General features: G+C 45.9%; 4 gene segments (V, D, J or C); 1 reads left to right on the top strand and 3 right to left on the bottom strand.

Annotated features, from left to right (window-relative positions):
• The window catches only part of LOC132882211 (Ig kappa chain V region Mem5-like), a 127583-nt gene extending 113653 nt beyond the window's left edge, over window positions 1-13930 (bottom strand). Inside the window, 2 exon segments of the V gene segment in view lie at window positions 13424-13718; window positions 13825-13930. Coding sequence covers window positions 13424-13718; window positions 13825-13876 — 347 coding nt within the window.
• The window catches only part of LOC132882210 (Ig kappa chain V-III region MOPC 63-like), a 202077-nt gene extending 187019 nt beyond the window's left edge, over window positions 1-15058 (top strand). Inside the window, 2 exon segments of the V gene segment in view lie at window positions 14081-14118; window positions 14583-15058. Of these exon segments, the coding sequence occupies window positions 14081-14118; window positions 14583-14902 (358 nt within the window).
• Window positions 1-19446, bottom strand: part of LOC132882207 (Ig kappa chain V-III region MOPC 63-like) — a 193532-nt gene that overhangs the window by 124526 nt on the left and 49560 nt on the right.
• On the bottom strand, window positions 7698-8853 carry LOC132882213 (immunoglobulin kappa variable 1-6-like). The segment is given in 2 exon segments: window positions 7698-8678; window positions 8763-8853. Coding segments are annotated over 2 exon segments (438 nt in total).

The following is a 19446-nucleotide window of genomic DNA, read 5'->3' on the forward strand; positions in this document are numbered from 1 at the left end:
AGGCCCGACTTCATTCTCCCTGTTAGTGGCAGAGAACAGTCTGGACAGTGCGTCAGGTTTGGTGTTCTTGGAGCCGGGGCGGTATGAGAGGGTGAAGTCAAACCGACTGAAAAACAGGGCCCACCTAGCCTGTCGAGGGTTCAGTCTCTTGGCTTGCTGGAGGTACTCCAGGTTCTTGTGGTCAGTCCAAACCAGGAATGGATGTTGTGCTCCCTCCAGCCAGTGCCTCCACTCCTCAAGGGCCAGTTTGACCGCTAGCAGTTCTCGATCCCCCACATCGTACCGGGACTCAGCAGGACTCAGGCGGTGGGAGAAGTAAGCGCAGGGGTGCAGCTTTCCTTCCGAACGTTGAGAGAGCACCGCGCCGACACCACTGTCCGAGGCGTCCACCTCCACGATGAATGGTTGGGAGGTGTCCGGGAGAACCAGAATGGGTGCCGTGCAGAAGCGGTCCTTGAGGTCTTTGAACGCCTTTTCTGCCTGAGGAGACCAGCCATAAGATCCACCTGTCCCTTTGGTGAGGTCTGACATGGGTGCTGCCACAGAACTGAAGTTCCTGATGAACTTGCGGTAGAAGTTAGCGAATCCTAAGAACCGCTGAACCTCCTTAACGGACTTGGGAGTAGGCCAGTCCCGGACGGCCAGGGTCTTGGCAGGGTCCATTTGGAGTTGGCCTGTCCGTACAATAAATCCCAGAAAGGAGACCTCGGGAACATGAAATTCGCATTTCTGGGCCTTGGCGAACAGATTGTTCTGTAGCAGCCTCTGGAGAACCTGGCGGACATGGTGGCGGTGCTCCTGCACGGTCTTGGAAAAGATAAGGATGTCGTCGAGGTAGACAAAAACGTATAGGTTAATCATGTCCCTTAAGACGTCGTTGATTAGGGCCTGAAAAACAGCTGGTGCGTTGGTGAGTCCGAAGGGCATCACCTGGTATTCGTAGTGCCCAGACGGGGTGTTAAAGGCAGTCTTCCACTCGTCTCCCTGTCGGATACGGATGAGGTGGTATGCGTTCCGTAGGTCCAACTTGGTGAAGACGGTGGCGCCTTGGAGCAGGTCGAAAGCTGTGGACATCAGCGGAAGGGGATATCGGTTGCGCACAGTGATCTTATTCAGGCCCCTGTAATCAATACATGGTCGGAGCCCCCCATCCTTCTTGCCGACAAAGAAGAAGCCGGCTCCAGCAGGTGAAGTGGAGGGTCGAATAAACCCAGAGACCAGGGCATCTTTGAGGTATTCCTCCATGGCCTTGCGTTCTGGCTGAGAGAGTGAAAACAGTCTGCCACGAGGAGGGGTAGTCCCAGGGAGCAAGTCGATGGCACAGTCGTAGGCCCGGTGCGGAGGAAGAACGGCGGCCCTGCTCTTGCTGAATACCTCCTTGAGATCCCAGTACTCTGTGGGAACTTGAGATAACTCGGTGAGATCAGGGGGCTCAGCAGGAGACACAGGAGAGCTAGAGAGCAGACAAGAGGCATGGCATGCAGGGCCCCATTCCACAACCTGGCTTGTTACCCAGTCTATGCGAGGGTTGTGGCGAGTAAGCCAAGGAAGGCCTAGAATAACTGGGAACTCAGGTGAAGGAATAAGGTGCAGGGATATTTCTTCCTTGTGACCTTGAGACTGGAGGAAAACTGGAGAAGTAACTTGGGTGACTCTTCCATCACCTAACGCTTGGCCATCGAGGGCAGACACAGACAGTGGGACTTCAAGAGGTGCAGTCGGAATATTGATGCTTTGGGCGAAGTGAATATCCATAAAGTTCCCAGCCGCCCCTGAGTCTATCAAAGCTTGACAAGAGTGGACAGACTCACCCCAGGAGATGGAGACCGGGATGTAGATTCCTTGGCCAGGGAGTCCGGGAGAGAGGGTAGGCCCCGTCACAACCCTCCCTCGGCTGGACGGGGCGGTCCTTTTCCCAAGAGTTCGGGACATGATGCTCGGAAGTGACCAGGCTTGCCACAGTAGATGCAGCACTTGTCCCTCCTTCTGCGCTCCCTCTCAGATGCGGAGAGGCGAGTACGACCCACTTGCATGGGTTCTGGACAGTCACTGAAGGAGGTAGACGGTCTCCAGGTAGAGGTAGGGAGGCTGGGGGGGCTCAAGGCTTGGTGGCGTTCTCTCATCCTGTTGTCCAGACGAATAGCATGTGAGATGAGGGTTTCGAGGTCACTTGGGCATCCAATAGAGGCCAGACCGTCCTTGATGGGGTCAGACAGACCATGGTGGAAGGCTGACACCAGGGCAGTCTCGTTCCATCCACTTACTGCTGCGAGTGTTCGGAACGAGATGGCGTAATCTGCGACGCTTCCTCCTTGCTGGATGGACATGAGCTTTCGGGCTGCGTCGGTACTGATGTCTGCCTGATCGAAGACCCGAAGCATCTCTTCAGAAAACAGCTGGAAATCAAAGCACTCAGGTCCCTGTCTTTGCCAGATAGCAGTAGCCCAGGCTCGCGCCTTACCAGCTAATAAGGTGATCACAAAGGCAATCTTGCGGCGATCCGTAGTGTAGGTGGTAGGCTGAAGCTCAAAGGTGAGTTGACACTGGGTAAGGAACTCTCGGCACTCACTGTGCTTGCCGTCATACCTCTGTGGTGCAGGAAGGCTGGGTTCGCGAGGTGAAGAAGGCAGCATTGCAGGAGGCACTGGAGCAGGAGTGGGAGCTGGATCAGGAGCAGGAACTGGATCAGGAGCAGGAACTGGATCAGGAGCAGGAGATGCAGGCAGAGATGTCAGCTGTGCCAGGGTTTTCCCAATTTGCTGAAGCAGTTCCTCGTGGCGAGCAAGGGCCTCACGTTGGCTGGTGAGCGTACGTCCATGAGCGTCCATGGTCGCTCCGAAGCGTGTCAAAGCTGCCATAATTCCCTGAAGGTTGGCCGGGTAGACAGTTGAAGCAGCCTCTGCTGAGTCGGTCATGACGGAGTCTTTCTGTTAGGGTTTTGCTGGGATTCGAACCTGGTTCGTTGGTGTGATAATCCAGCAAACCCCCACTAGGCCACCAGGGGGATGACTCAAATGCAGAGGCGTGAGGCGGAAGTAGAAAAAGAATCAAAAGGTTTATTTAAACTATATACACTATATACAGGGCAAAACAAAAGACAAAAAAAAAACCAAAGAGTATAATCCAAAAGAAAAGCAAAGTGCAAAAATACAAAAGCTAAGAAGATCAAAAAACACAGTACAAAGGAAACTGGAGATAAACATAACAGCACAAAGACTCCGTGACAAGAGGACTGAACTCAGGGGTATAAATAGACAAACTAATTAAGGACACAGGTGAAGATAATTAGGCAATTAACACAAACACAAAACACAGGAACAGTGGCGGCCTCTAGAGGCCAAAATAAACACGACATGAAAAGGAAATAACAGCGGCCTCTAGAGGCCAAAACAGTCCTAGTCCTAACAATGAGTCCACCATCAGGAGAACACTGAACAACAATGGTGTGCATGCCAAGGTTGCAAGAAGAAAGCCGCTGCTCTCCAAAATGAACAATGCTGCTCGTCTACAGTTTGCTAAAGATCACATGGACAAGCCAGAAGACTATTGGAAAATGTTTTGTGGACGGGTGAGACCAAAATAGAACTTTTTGGTTTAAATGAGAAGCGTTATGTTTGGAGAAAGGAAAACACTGCATTCCAGCATAAGAACCTTATCCTATCTGTGAAACATGGTGGTGGTAGTATCATGGTTTGGGCCTGTTTTGCTGCAGCTGGGCCAGGACGGCTTGCCATCATTATGCTTGCTGAATTATACCAGTTAATTCTAAAGGAAAATGTCAGGACATCTGTCCATGAACTGAATCTCAAGAGAAGGTGGGTCATGCAGCAAGACAATGACCCTAAGCACACACGTCATTCTACCAAAGAATGGTTAAAGAAGAATAAAGTTAATGTTTTGGAATGGCCAAGTCAAAGTCCTGACCTTAATCCAATCGAAATGTTGTGGAAGGACCTGAAGCGAGCAGTTCATGTGAGGAAACCCACCAACATCCCAGAGTTGAAGCTGTTCTGTACGGAGGAATGGGCTAAAATTCCTCCAAGCCGGTGTGCAGGACTGGTCAACAGTTACCAGAAACATTAGTTGCAGTTATTGCTGCACAAGGGGGTCACACCAGATACTAAAAGCAAAGGTTCACATACTCTTGCCACGCACAAATATGTAATATTGGATCATTTTCCTCAATAAATAAATGACCAAGTATAATATTTTTGTCTCATTTGTTTACCTGGGTTCTCTTTATCTACTTTTAGGACTTGTGTGAAAATCTGATGATGTTTTAGGTCATATTTATGCAGAAATATAGAAAATTATGAAGGGTTCACAAACTTTCAAGCACCACTGTACATGGACAAACCACAAAAAATTGACTCAATGGGTTTACCATTTTTTCTTAGGTATAGTGCTCCAGTGGAGCTCCGCTATATAGTACTACTATTGACCTTTAAAGCACTGAATGGTCTCGCACCACAATACCTGAGTGAACTTCTGGTCCTTTATGACCCACCACGCCAACTTAGATCAAAAGGTGCAGGCTATCTGCTGGTACCTCGTATAGTGAAGGCCACATCAGGGGGCGGAGCCTTTTCTTACAAAGCCCCACAGTTATGGAACAGCCTTCCAAGTAATGTTCAGGAATCAGACAGTCTCAGCGTTTAAGTCTCAGCTGAAAACATATCTGTTTAGTCAAGCCTTTTCTTAATGGTGTTTATGAGGTAAAGGTGTAGATCTGGAGGGTGCTCAGACAGAGAGTTATGGTAAACTGGGATGTATGGATGCTGTCAGTCCCCCACTTGCTTGCTCACTTGAGTTTGTTGACGGTGTAATGGCTGCTGCTTTATGTCCTGTGGCTCCCTCATGCCTGTTTTACCTTCTGGTTCTCCCATTTTGCTGTCATAGTTAGTTGCCAGAGTCCCTGCTTGTACTCAGTGCAATATGCATACTGTTCTGACTTACTGAAGTGACATTGGGCATACCTAACAACCTGTGTTTCCACCCCCCCCATCTGTCCTTCTGAGTTACATGTCGGTCCTGGGATCGAGATGCTGACATCTTCTGCTCCTCGGACCTGCCTGATCCATCCTGGTGCCCTGTGTCTGGTTGGAGTCTCATCTCATCGCTCCTGTGGAGGACCGTCCCATGCGTACAGTTGGGGGTCGCACCTGGAGGACGCTCTGGACTCTTGCAGTGGTGCTTTTGTGGCTGGGGACTGCAGTTGACTTGTTGACTTTAGGACTGCAGCTGAGGTTAGGACTGCAGTTGACTTGCTGACTTTACGGCTGCAGTTGACTTGCTGACTTTAGGGCTGCAGTTGACTTGCTGACTTTAGGACTGCAGTTGACTTGCTGAGTTTAGGGCTGCAGTTGAATTGCTGACTTTGGGACTGTGAAGTGTGAGGAAGTTTTGCGCTAGGGTTTCCATCGGTGGGGGGTTTATAGCATCAATGAAGCTGACTTTATGTTAGGACTGGTAATGTTATAGTCATGTTGTCTCTTGTTGCCCAAATGAGGATGGGTTCCTTTTTGAGTCTGGTTCCTCTTAAGGTTTCTTCCTCATGTCATCTGAGGGAGTTTTTCCTTGCCACTTTCGCCACAGGCTTCATCATTGGGGATAGATTAGGGATAAAATTAGCTCATATTGCAAGTCGTTCAAATTCTGTAAAGCTGCTTTGTGACAATGTTTATTGTTAAAAGCACTATACAAATAAACTTGAAACTTGACTGTGGGATCTGGTCGTGTTAAAAGTTCACGGTAAAGTTTAATGCACTACATGTCATTCCAATCTTTAAAATATATTCTCTGCTGTATGTGATTTTTCTGACCACCACACTAACAAACAAAAACATAACAAACAAAAATCCACCAGAGCAAAGTTGCTGCATATGGTATGTGCACGCTGCTATCTTGTCCTTATAAAACAAGGTCCTTTTTGGATTCACCATCAAAACTATGTCACTCATAAAACTACAACCTTTTCTGGTTCTAACAGTACCAAATAGGATCGTGCAGACCCTTTCTATTTTGTGCTACAATGTTAAATAGAGGTGTGTGTGTGTGTGCGCGCGCGCGTGCATGGCAATATTTGGCGTGGGGGGAGGGTGTGTATGTGTCAGTGCACAATCAACGTTATTTATTTTTCCTAAATTTCCGATGCTATAGTTGAAGGAGAGGGTGGAAAGGCTGTTTCTGTTTGATGCAGTATTTGAAGAAGGAGGAGCTGCTATTTGTACTACAGTAGACACAGATGCTCCAGCTGTTTTGGCTATAGCACACTCGGATGAAATACTGAAAGGAGAAGAGAGCGGTTGTTTAGGCAGTTTATTTTGTTTACAGTATTTGACGGAAGATGGATATGATGTGTTAATCGTATCTGAAGTTACAGTATTTACTGAACAGCAGACATTTTTCTCATGTTGTGAGAGAATCTCTTTTAGAGCCTATAAATACAGAAAAAAAACAACAAAGATGAGTTAGTTGAGAGAGATAACAGAATGACGTGTCCATTCATTTTTTATTGAAATCATGTTTTCACATGCAATATAACAACACGTGTTTCAGTGGACAAAAAGGCAATGACAAGATTCAGAAATACACAGGGAAGTTTTTCACAGACTGATAAAGTATAAATTAAAAATTAATCTTGCAATGGCATTTGCTTTCATGCCAATTCCGTGATCACGGGAGGGACTTTACCTTCAAATTTCAAACAGGTTCAATTCACCTTAAAATCAGCTCTCTGTAAAGGGACACCGCAAGAAGATCATAGGGTTTGCAATTTTGAAAAAAAAAATCTTTATGGTTGCAAAGATAGTGATTTTAGTAAAAAATAAATAATGGTAATTGCGCACTGAACCCCCCCCCCCCCCCCCATATATATATATATATATATATATATATATATATATATATATATATATATATATACTTAACATTGTCGCACAAAATAGAAAGGGTCTATGTGATCCTAATTGTTACTGTTAGAACCAGAAAAGGTTGGAGTTTTATGAGCAACTTAGTTTTGGAGGTGAATCCTAACAGATTCCTGGCTGCTGTGCGCTCACTGTGCACAATGCATATGGCACAACGTGCCACCTGCTCCTGCTGGCTTCAGCACTGAAAGTGAAAGTTACTATTTATTGCCATTATTTAGCCTTGTGCCTATCAAGTGAGGTTACAGAGATGACAATTACAAAGAGACACTGCTTTGTCATAACTGTGAAAGTTGAACACCAAATCAGTAAAAAAAAAAAAAAAACTTTGATTTGCACCATGTATTAAATTCTTGGGCTCGAGAAAACCACTGGAGCAGTTGTTTCTCTTCTTCTTCAAGAGTGACTTGGCTTGCATATTTGTCCATATCTTTCTTCATGGCTATAGATTCTAAATTGTCCTTAGAAAACCAACCAAAGATCACGAATGAATTTGAAGAACTTTTGTGTCTTTTTCAAAAGAATCAGTATCAAGAACACACGTCACTGCAGAGAATAGTACAGAGTCTGTGTGGACAGAAAAGAAGGCAGTGGTGCAAATGACATTACACATGCAGCCTGTGAATCACTGTGATCTAATAATGGCAGACAAGCTTTTAGTGATTTTTGGAACAGTATTCAGATGCAAAAAAAAAATTTTTGAACCAATTTTTTTATTCATCATGGGATTTACAACCTATATGAGCATATCACACACAGGAAACCCTGGATTTTATGATGTAATTTTCATTAGATTAGTACTTTAAGTTTCGTGTGTCTTGTGTGGAAGCTCCACCACCTCCATCTCTCTCTGGCTCATGGCCTCTACTGGAAGGAAAACCCACCTCCTTTCTCCATCTACAGATGAAGCTTGACCACGCCTCCTCTGTCACATGAACATTATGGAACTGGTCAATAGTTGAGGGTTCTAAAGGTAGCAGACAGCACTACTTAACTATAATAGGACCTAACCACAGTATTTGACACACAGACACAATGCACCATCCTACTTATGTACAAAGAAATGTTCAGAGGATGGAGATGTGGAAGATTGAATGGAGGCTTGCGAACAAAATTCTTGGATGTTCTCTTCTAGAATTGCTTTAATGACTGTGGCCAACATACGACCCTGCCATGAAGTACCAGCAGGGAGAAGATTAAAAGCATAATAGCTTGGACATTAGAGAGGTCATTAAGTTGCATTCTATTTGTTAAAATTTCTCACAGCTGAGAAAGCTGGACTTTACTCATGTGTGTGTTGTATTTGTTCTCCTCCACAGTGAGTCATTGTGCTGTTTCACATCGTCCTCCTCAGCACCTGCATGTGCAGCTGTCACAATCACTGGGGTTTTTGTACGACGCTCTAACACTGTGTGAACGATGAAGATTTGAATGTGTTGTAATGATCTGTTAGACAGTAATAATCTCCAGCATCTTCAGTCTGGACTCCACTGATGGTCAGAGTGAAATCAGTTCCAGATCCACTGCCACTGAAACGTTCAGGAATGCCTGATAGTCTACTGTTAGCACGATAGATCAGGAGTTTAGGAGCTTCTCCAGCTTTCTGCTGATACCAGGACAAACAGTCATATTTACCACCACAGTCATTATCAACAGCAACATTAGTTTTACAGCTGATGGTGAGTGTGTCTCCCGGAGAAAGAGATTTCACTGCAGGACTCTGAGTCACAATGGCCTGACTTTGGGATCCTGAAAAAGAAGAATAAAGAAAAAATATACGTCACATAATTTCTAGCTGTCTTGCTAAATCATTTTTATTGAGTGAAGTCCTACCTCGAGTGCAGAGGGCCAGTGTGCAGATGAAGACACTGATCAAACTCATGGTTGCTGTGGGTGAAGTCGCTGAGCAGCAGCTCTCAGTCATGAAGTGTTAAAGTCACAGGACTATAAACACTTGCAAAGCGCTGAAGCATGAGCTGATAATGCAAAGTGGAACCTCTCTCGATGGAAACATCTGGTGAAAGTTCTGCTCTATTCTGGGAGAAAGAGAACCACTCAGCCATCATCATGTAAATCTCTCTCTCACGTCACTGTTCTCTCTGTGGGTTTCACTGCTCAAGACTTCCTTTATTCAGCTGGGTGGGTTGGGAGACATTTTACAGCCATTGGGGGGATGGATTTATAGATCTGTCTGCTCCCTGGGCGCTCTGGGCTGCCCACTGCTCTGGGTGTGTGTGCATGTGTTCACTGCTTCAGATGGGTTAAATGCAGAGGATGAATTTCAATGTGCTTGAAGTGTGCATGTGATGAATAATAAAGGTTTCTTTCTTCTTAGATGCAACTCAGTTCTCCTTTTCAACAATTCTTCATCAGTGAACAAACCTCCATAATCTGATCTACTAAAGCAGATCTTAATCATACAACAAATATAAGAATAGGCCTGCAGGAGTGCTGTGTGTATGTTGCAGTCTTGTTAAGTCTAGTTAAGCTCGCTCGCACATTGGAGATGGACTCGGACTCAGACATGCATCCTCGGGACATACTGAAGATTTTATTAACTAGACAAATATTTTGCAAAATAGAAAAAAAATGCAAAATGAGTTTGTGGCAGCGGGTGCATGGTCAAGCGCCGGTCTGTGACAGGAGGGCGGAGTCAGGGAAGGTGAGTGGCAGAATCACTACACCTGACGGCAATTAACCTGTGTTTGTGTGTCTTCCCAGTAACCGCGCCCTATTTAAGGAGGCAGAGGGAGAGCAAAGGGGAGCTTCCCGAGACAAGACGACAGTGTGTGTGTGTGTCTTGTATTCATGTCTTGAAATTGTCAAACTGAAAAGTACGGCAATAAAGCCTTCTGATACCTTGATCTCTGTCCTGCCGTCCTCTGTGCTCCACCCACACATAGGGAACATACCACAGTGGTGCCGAAACCCAGGACAGTGGAGCACCAACCCAGCAGCCCCATGGAATCCTCCCCATTCACCGACCTGGTCCACGCCCTCACCATGGCTCAGCAAAGCCAGCACCAGGCGCTCGTCACACTCTGAAAGGAACAAGAGCGGCGCTTCGAAGCCCTGGTGCTGGCCCAGCAGGAAGATCGCGAGGCGTTCCGGCATCTCCTCGCGTCGGCGGGGTCCACCAGCGCTCCGGCCGCGGGCCCGTCCCCCTCACTGTCACCAAGATGGGCCCGCAGGACGACCCCGAGGCATTCCTCATGTTGTTTGAACAGGTCGCCGAAGCCTCGGGGTGGCTGATGGAGCAGCACGCGGCGCGCCTCCTCCCCCTGCTAATGGGAGAGGCACAGCTGGCCACGCTACAGCTCCCCGCCGACCGCCGGCTGGCCTACGCGGACCTCCGCCAGGCCGTCCTCCAGCACATGGGGCGCACACCGGAACAACAGCGCCAGTGCTTCCGCGTGCTGCGTTTGGAGGAAGTCGGCCGGCCGTTCGCGTTCGGCCAACAGCTCCGGGACGCCTGCTGGCGGTGGTTGAGGGCCGACGATCGCGACGCCGAGGGAATCGTCGACCAGGTGGTACTGGAACAGTTCATCGCCCACCTACCAGCAGGAACCGCGGAGTGGGTCCAGTGCCACCACCCGGCGTCACTGGATCAGGCAGTCGGGCTGGCGGAGGATCATTTGGCGGCTGTTCCGGCGGCAGGACAGCCGAAGACGTCAACCCTTCTCTCCTCTTCTCTCTCTCTCTCTCCCCTTCCTTCTGTGTCCCGTCCTCGCCTCATTCCCCCACCGCGGAGACGGGGGCCGGCTCCACCCCAGCCGGCCCGCCACACCCGTGGTGCCCTCCCGTTTCTCCCATCTGTGTCTGTCTCTCCCCCCCCTCAGGTGAGTGAGCCCCAGAGCACAGGTGCAGAGGGAAAGCTTGGGCCGGTTTGCTGGCGCTGCGGGGAGCCGGGCCACCTGCAACAACAATGCACGGCAATGGAAGTGGGCATGGTGGTATGGATCCCCGACACACCAGAGGCCGCCCTCAATCAGGCCGGACCGTATCGCATACTGGTGAGTGTCCAAGGGGCTACATATCAGGCGTTGGTGGATTCTGGTTGCAATCAGACCTCGATCCGCCAAAGCCTGGTTCAAGACGAGGCATTGGGGGGAGCACAGGGGGTGAAGGTGTTGTGTGTGCACGGGGATGTTCACAGCTACCCTTTGGTGTCGGTCCACATATTTTTCAGAGGGGAAAAATCTATAGTGAAGGTGGCGGTTAATCCTCGCCTTACCCACTCTTTAATTTTGGGGACTGATTGGCCGGGATTTCGGGATTTAATGATGCGCCTAGTAAAGAGTGGGTGCTGCCATTTGACGGGGGAGGTCCTGGTGTCGCTTTGGTGGGAGCAGCTGTCGCAGAGCTGTCTACGTCATCTCCGCGTCAGAGTGAGGAGCTGCCGGCTCCTCCTCTCTCTATTGGGGAATCCCTCGCGGATTTCCCATTAGAACAATCGTGAGACGAGACTCTGCGGCATGCGTTTGACCAAGTGAGAGTAATCGATGGTCAAATGCTCCAGCCGAACGCCACCCCGTCCTTCCCCTACTTCACAGTTATGAAGGATAGATTATACCGAGTGACGCAGGACACTCAAACTAAAGAGCGACTCACACAGCTGTTAATTCCGAAGAGCCGCCGGGAATTGGTATTCCAGGCGGCTCACTTTATTCCCATGGCTGGACACTTAGGGCAGGATAAAACACTAGCCCGAATAATGGCCGGATTCTATTGGCCGGGGATTCGCGGCGATGTCCGTAGGTGGTGTACGGCATGCCGCGAATGCCAGTTAGTAAATCCAGCGGCCATTCCAAAAGCGCCTTTGCGCCCTCTTCCCTTAATCGAGACCCCGTTCGAGAGAATTGGGATGGATCTCGTCGGGCCATTAGATCGGTCAGCACGAGGGTACCACTTTATATTAGTTCTGGTGGACTATGCAACGCGATACCCGGAAGCAGTGCCTCTGCGCAGTATCTCAGCACGCAGTATTGCGGAGGCACTCTTCCGCGTCATCTCCCGAGTTGGAATCCCAAAAGAGATTCTGACTGATCAAGGTATCAGAAGGCTTTATTACTGTACTTTTCAGTTTGACAATTTCAAGACGTGAATACGAGACACACAGACACTGTCGTCTTGTCTTGGGAAGCTCCCCTCTGCTCTCCCTCTGCCTCCTTAAATAGGGCGGGGTTACTGGGAAGACACACAAACACAGGTTAATTGCCGTCAGGTGTAGTGATTCTGCCACTCACCGTCCCTGACTCTGCCCTCCTGTCACAGACCGGCGCTTGACCACGCCCCCGCAACCACAGAGTTTCTTATTTTATGAGACAGCCAAGTATATGTTCAAATCCCCTATCCAGCTTCTCTTCATCACAGTAACCAATCAACACGAGTCCAGTTCTGTTACAACACCATCTAGTGACCACATCACTGTACAACAGTCTGCATTTGATCAAGTTCAGGGAGAAAAGGAGGCTGGTTGGTGGGTTTACTTTGCAGATAATAAATGATGTATTAATATTGAATATTATTTAATGATTACGCACTGGATTGTGTCTTAAAGCTGATCTTAGCAGAAGATGGAAATCATCAGATACCATCAGACACATCAGCGGACTTTTCATCACAGAAGGAACAGCTGATGAAGAGTTTTCTGCTTTTCAGGAATGATTCTTCTTTAAATATGAACACATTTGATGAGGTTCAGTGGAGAGCAGCTCTGCAGCCAAGGGCATAGGTTTGGTTTGAAAGCTGGTAGGGACACATGGGTGGGGTGGAATGTGTAGGAGGGACGTAAACCAGAGGGTAGAGTATGGTTAGTTTTGTAAAAAGTCTATGATCAAGATCTGACAGAGACAACAATTAAAGCAACACATCACAGGGTCTATTCTACACCCCAAATCAGAAAAAGCTGGGACTGAATGGTAAATGCAAATAAATAAAGAAAGCAGTGATTTCTAAATTTACTGTGACTTGTATTTCATTGCAGACAGAATGAACCCAAGATACTTCATGTTCTGTCAGTCAATTTCATTTCTTTGGTAAAATACATCGATTCCTGAGTTTCAGATCCGCAACACATTCGGAAAAAAAGGAAACTGAGGAAAAGGAAACTGACATTTTCTGGAGGAGACTGAATGAATGAATGAATGAATGAACAATGAGAGCAGCAAGTCATTATTTTACATTATAATTAATAGCATTATACAATACGATAATAACACTAATGATGAATTACTTTAGTAAATATAACATTTATCTTCTGATGAAGAAACTATCAGATCATGTTTAAAAAATTAACTATTGATTGTAAATTATTAAAGCGCTAATAATGATGAAAGTGCTCAGTGCTGTAGTGGGGTTGAGTTGATGATGTTCAGTGGAGTGCAGCTTTAGCAGCTCTGCAGCTGTTCTCAGATCAGTGTGTGTTTCTGAGTCAGAGCACTTCCTCTACAGCTGAGGGAGGTTTTTGTACGGCGCTATAACACTGTGTGTATGGATTGCTGTTACTCTGCTGACAGTAATAATCTCCTGCATCTTCAGACTGAACTCCAGAGATTTTTAGATTAAATTGTGAACCAGATCCACTGCCACTGAAACGATCTGGAATCCCAGACTGACGATTAGTTGCATAATAGATCAGGAGTTTAGGAGCTTCTCCAGGTTTCTGCAGGTACCAGTGGAGGTTATTACTAACACCCTGACTGGCTGTACAGATGAGAGTAACAGATTGTCCTGGAGAAACAGACTGAGATCCTGGAGACTGAGTCAGGACGATTTCCCCAAAGGACTCTAAAGAAAAGGATGCAGAGTTAAAAGAATGGAAACAAATGTAGTAGTGAGTGTGAGAGTGATGTGATGATTTGTATGAATAATAAAAGTAAAGAGAGTGTCTCACGGTGCGCGAGGAGTCCCAGTGTCCCCAGCAGAAGAATCAGTACCATCATCATTGTGCTGCGTGTCAGTGGCTCTGAAAGGACTGAACACACTCTGATCAGCACTACAGCTCTTAAAGTGTGTGCAGCAGTGACACAGCACACACATGCAAACACCACAACTCTGTGTGTGTGTGTGTGTGTGTGTGTGTGTGTGTGTGGTCACTGGAGTGTAACAGAGGTTTTTGTATGACGGCTTCATTAGAATGTATCACTGTGGTGGACTTTCGGTGGAGGAACCAAACTCATCATCAAAAGTAAGTGATTTTAATTTTTCCTTAAACTCTAAAATGCAATTTCTTTTCTCCATCAGTTTCACTGATAACATTAGATGTAAAGTTAAATATAATTTCTGTCCTCACGGACATTTCTATAAAGCAGTCTGTGTAAATTCTGTTGATGGGTCAAGCAATGTTCTCTTTGTTTGTTCGTGGACCTGAAGCCAAATGACTTTAAGCCTAAAGCTTTTAGACTTTAATGAGTTTTCGAGTTAGGAACTGTTTTTATGTCTATGGGTAGAGTTTATAGATGCTGCTGAAGGTCATAGAAGTTTCCAGAAGTTTCTCCTGAACTGCAGTAATGTGAGAACAGTGTGGATCACTGCACTGATTACTGAACACACATGAATGTCTCCAGTCTGGACTCTTAATCAGCAGTAATGAGTAAATGTTGTGTAAGCGTGTGTAAATGTGTGTGTTTATTGTGTGTTTGTGGTCTCCAGCCGGTCCCACGGTGAAGCCCTCCGTGTCTCTGCTCCCTCCCTCCTCTCTGCAGCTGTCTGAGGGATCGGCCTCACTGCTCTGCCTGCTGTCTGCCTACTCTCCACAGGGGGCGCTGGTGAGCTGGACAGTGGACGGCTCAGAGGTGAAGAACGGGGTTCTGACCAGCGCAGAAGAACACAAGAAGGACGGTTACACACGCAGCAGCACCCTGACCCTCAGCAAAGCACTCTGGGAAAAGGGGGAGGAGTTTGTCTGTACCGTCTCCCATGACGGCGTCAATCATCCGGTCACGTTCAGAAAGAGCCAGTGTGAAGGCTAACAGCTCCAAGATAGAATTCAACACTCAGCTGCTTACACATCCATCTACAATAGAGTTTCAATTCTACACAATGCTGACATTTCTGTCTTTACTCTCTTCACTGTCCTGTTGCTCTTCCTGTAGTTTTGCTCTGCTGAAATAAAGCTTCATTTTGGACATTGTGTGTTCTTTTATTGGAGTTAATAGTCATTATCAGTGTGAGGAGAGAGTGTGTTTAGCTGGAGATTCAGTGCTGTGTGTTGTGCTTCAGTGAGTTTGGCTGAAGGAAGTTGAACATCTGGTGAAAGTGCTGCTCTATTCTGGGAGAAAGAGGATCACTCAGCCGTCTCCATGTAAATCTCTCTCTCACTTCACTCATCTTTCAGTTTTACTGGTTAAAACTGACTCCTTCTGTTTCGCTTTATTGAACTCAATTTGCTATCAGAACTGGACCCAGAACTCAACCTGCTCTGGTTCTAGCTACAACTCTTATTTTGTTTGATTAAGTACCGATTTTCACAAGTGTTTTAAATCTATGGGACATTCAGGTACAGATTTAAAGTCACCTAAATCGTATCCATGTGACAGTCTGCATCTTGTCTCTAGAGGTCCATTCAGATCACACACTGTCCCAGTTAAACAGGGCGTCCACACGCATCCATTACTGACCCACTTCATTTTAGCAGATGATACACAAATTAATATTTCCACTAAACCACATGTGAATCTATTCTCTGATTGCAAGAGTTTATCAAATCAGGGTCAAATCCTGCATGAAGGAAAACATGTGAATTAAACTCCTCTTATTTTGGAGAATATTTAAACTCCACAGAGATTCCTGTGTGTATGTTTTTGTTTAGTTTGTTGGAAAATCCACATAATTTCCCCCAAACAACAAACAGCTCACTCACACACAATGCACTCCAATGGGACGGGCACTGCCGAGCCCCTGGGCGATGCCCACATGGCTGTAGATTTTATTACAGTTACAAAAACACAACTCAAACTTGATTCACAGACAGTGCACAACTCTTACAATCACACACTCAGATAACAACAAGGAATATTCAGGAAACTAGTCTTATCTAGCAGAAAAGAACACAATGCGCCCAAGATGATAGCTGTGTAGATCAGACATGTTTGGTCTAACTCCATCAGGAACGCTGGAGCTCATGTGGTAATACAATCAGCAGTCTTAGTTTATTATTTGGGGGGGGACCTCATGACAAAGAAGAAACTGGAAACTGTCTTCTTTCTGTTCTGTCTATGGGTAGAAAGAAGAAAAAACAATTGCCTCATCTATCCTTAACGTGCATATTCTGGACCAATTTCGTTTTTTTTTTTAGAGGAAAGTATGTCCCTTTCCACACTCATCCAGAAGGGTAATTTTGCACAAGGCCATCTGTCAACAGCAAAAAAAAAAAATGAAATAACAAAATGGGTCTGGAAAAATCCCAAGGGAGTCTCATACATGTCAACCTGTACGGAATGTCCGTATTTTATACGGATTTGATTCAATAAATGTAGTATACGGACGTACAAATAAAGTTATACGGATTCTTTTAAAAAACTTCAATATTTATTTAGAGCTATAATAAATTCCCACGATGATAAAAGAGCACATAACATTTACAAACGTACTGTACACCACAGAAAGTACAGACAGCCTGTCACGGAGTGAGCCGTGACGCTCGTGCGCACACACCTTCACACACCTCTCACGCAAGCGCACAGCGCACAGGCATCAATCTGCCGGCAACGTTCAAACATCTTGGCTGACCTGTCGCTGTGAGTTGCACTTCATTTCCATTACTGTTTTCTGTATGGGTATTACTGGTTTTAACACATTTCATACTCCACCGTTTGCCATAGTTTCTAATGAGAGCAGCATTTGTTCCGAGTGCAGGGAAAGGCCTACTGGCATTCTAGCAAAATTTGTTTGGCTCCACTCAAAACGCATCACACATTTCTAAGCATTTTCATCTCCCATCTGTTAAGCATTGTCTATGGTCTAGGAAACACACGTACAAACCGGTTATTTCTAACGTCAAGTTTATTTAGTTCTAGCATTTTTATAACACAAAACGGTTTTCAGTAACTCACCACGCGAACTCCACATACTTCCTGTTTCTTGTGAGAAACCAAGGGACTGTACCATTGGCTTGTTCTGGAGGGGTTTCGCGGGTGTTTGGTGGAACGGACTATTTTAACGGGTGTTTTACTGGTGTTGGGGAAATATGTATTTTACTATGCACTGAAGGGTTTTTGGTTAAAGAAAATTATTTTGGATTTTTGTATATTTTGTGTTTGTTTCTTTAAATTGTTATTTTGTATTTAGGATGTCATTATTTAGCTGATTGATTAATTTTGCAATTTGGGCTCAAATGTGGGAGGGGCTGTGGGTATGCAAGTTCTGCAGTAGCTCCAGCGCCTCAGTTGTGGTTGGAACATCTTGTTTGAAGGTACTGGGGTTTGTCTGACTAGTAGTTTTGTTCAGGGTCTTTTTGATTTAGTCTGGCAAACTTGAAGCCTCTTTATTTTTGTGGTTTCTTGTTTTGTTTGTATAGTTTTCTTTTTGGCAATTTGAACCTTTGGTTGGTGCACTGTAAATATTTGCACTATTTTAAGAAAAGTTTTGAAAATAGAAAAAATAAAAAAATATCTTTTTGGAGGAAGAAGTTTTCTGGCTCTCTGTCTGCTCCACTGCCATCCATCCTTGCAATACAGCCAGTAAAGAGTCTTATGAAATCGTGCATTATCTTGTGGTAGTGAGACTTCGTTCCACTTTTGATCATTCGCACACCACATTGCGAGAATCCCGCCTACCGTGAAGTAACATTTTGTTTGAAACGCGTGTTCCCACCTGAGCGACTTTCACTAGCGACTGAAAAGATTCTGAATGGGCACTCCAGCAAAGAAATTCAAAACACAATACAGCGGTAGGTTTCTCCCTGAATGGAAGGACCTTTTCAATGGCATAATCCAACCGGCAGCCTCCAAAAATGAAGAATATGCACACTGTGTGTGCGTGACATCAAAGTTGCAGCATCGGGAGTGTATGATGTGAAAGAACATTTCAAATCGAAACTACATCAGTGGAATGCAAGCCAAAGGCAAAATCAGCCACTGATGACAGTATTTTCGTGCTCAAAAACTGATATGCCAACAACTGGAAAAGACAGAAAACACAAGGTAGTGGGCGTTTTAGTTCAAGTTAGGCAGTGCTCTGTTTACCCTACAGTAATGCTGACTGTGAGAGAGTTTTCTCTCAAGTCAGGAAGGTACACACAGAGAGCAGAAAGAACCTGAATGCAGACACACTGACCTGGCCTACTGCAGTGTAAGATCAACACGGACACTTGCTGTGACATGCAGCCTAGTGAGGTATTGGTGCAGAGTGCTAAAAAAGCTGTCATGGAGTACAATTCAGAACATTAGAGTGGCACTTTGTGTTTGTCAAACAATGGAGCTTTGTATTCATTCTGAAGGTTTATTGTTATTAATATTGAATAAAAAGTAACTGGGATATATCATTGTTAATTATCATTCAAATTTTAGGTAAATTATTTTAATTTGCATCTTATAAGGATTTTATAAGGGAAATAAGGATTTTGGAGGTTGGTTATACAGGTTTGATTGACCAAAGGTTGACATGTATGGAGTCTGGAGCCAGATTCGTGACGTTACCTGCAGAAGCGCCAGCAGGCTGCGCGAGCTTTGCATGGTTTCAGTGCACAGTCTGTGTAGACCGAGTGCTCCCATTTCACTCTCATTGTCCGGTCTTTTGGGAAATAATGAGTACTAATCCCATCATGATTGGTGTTGCTACACCCTCCTACGCTACATCAGTTAACCATTTTAATAATTAAGTGATAACATTGAAGAAATTTGCAGAAAACCACCAGGTCGTTTTCTCATAAACAAACCAGTGCTGACGTAGGATTCAGAGGGAGGCGTCCCACAGATGCTGTCACAAAAATCAATGTTTCCCAGGAAATTCAAATGCAAAGTTTTTTCAGAGGTGGACCAATTCACCTCAAATGGCTTGATTTCAAATGAATTTTTCTGGTATTGCGCAAGGTAAAAAAATTGCAGAGAATGCAGAATGTTACAGATATTTGACCAATGTTTAAAATAAAATAGGAGAATTACATTGATCTTCTTGTCTCGTTTCGTCTTCTTCCACTTTATCCGGGGCCGGGTCGCGGAGGCAGCAGTCTGAGCATGGAAGCCCAAACTTCCCTTTCCCCAGACACCTCGGCCAGCTCCTCGGGAAGAACACCGAGGCGTTCCCAGGTCAGCCAAGAGACATAGTCCCTCCAGCATGTCCTGGGTCTTCCTCGGGGCCTCCTCCCAGGTGGACATGCCTGAACACCTCCCCAAGGAGGCATCCAGGAGGCATCCTAAAAAGATGCCCGAGCCACCTCAGCTGATTCCTCTCGATGTGGAAGAGCAGCGGCTCTACTCCGAGCTCCTCCTGCATGACTGTGCTTCTCACCCTAAGGGAACGCCCAGCCACCCTGCGAAGAAAACTCATTTCGGCCGCTTGTATTCGTGATCTTGTT

Source organism: Neoarius graeffei, chromosome 2 (genome assembly GCF_027579695.1).
Source record: "Neoarius graeffei isolate fNeoGra1 chromosome 2, fNeoGra1.pri, whole genome shotgun sequence".
Taxonomy (NCBI): Eukaryota; Metazoa; Chordata; class Actinopteri; order Siluriformes; family Ariidae; genus Neoarius; species Neoarius graeffei.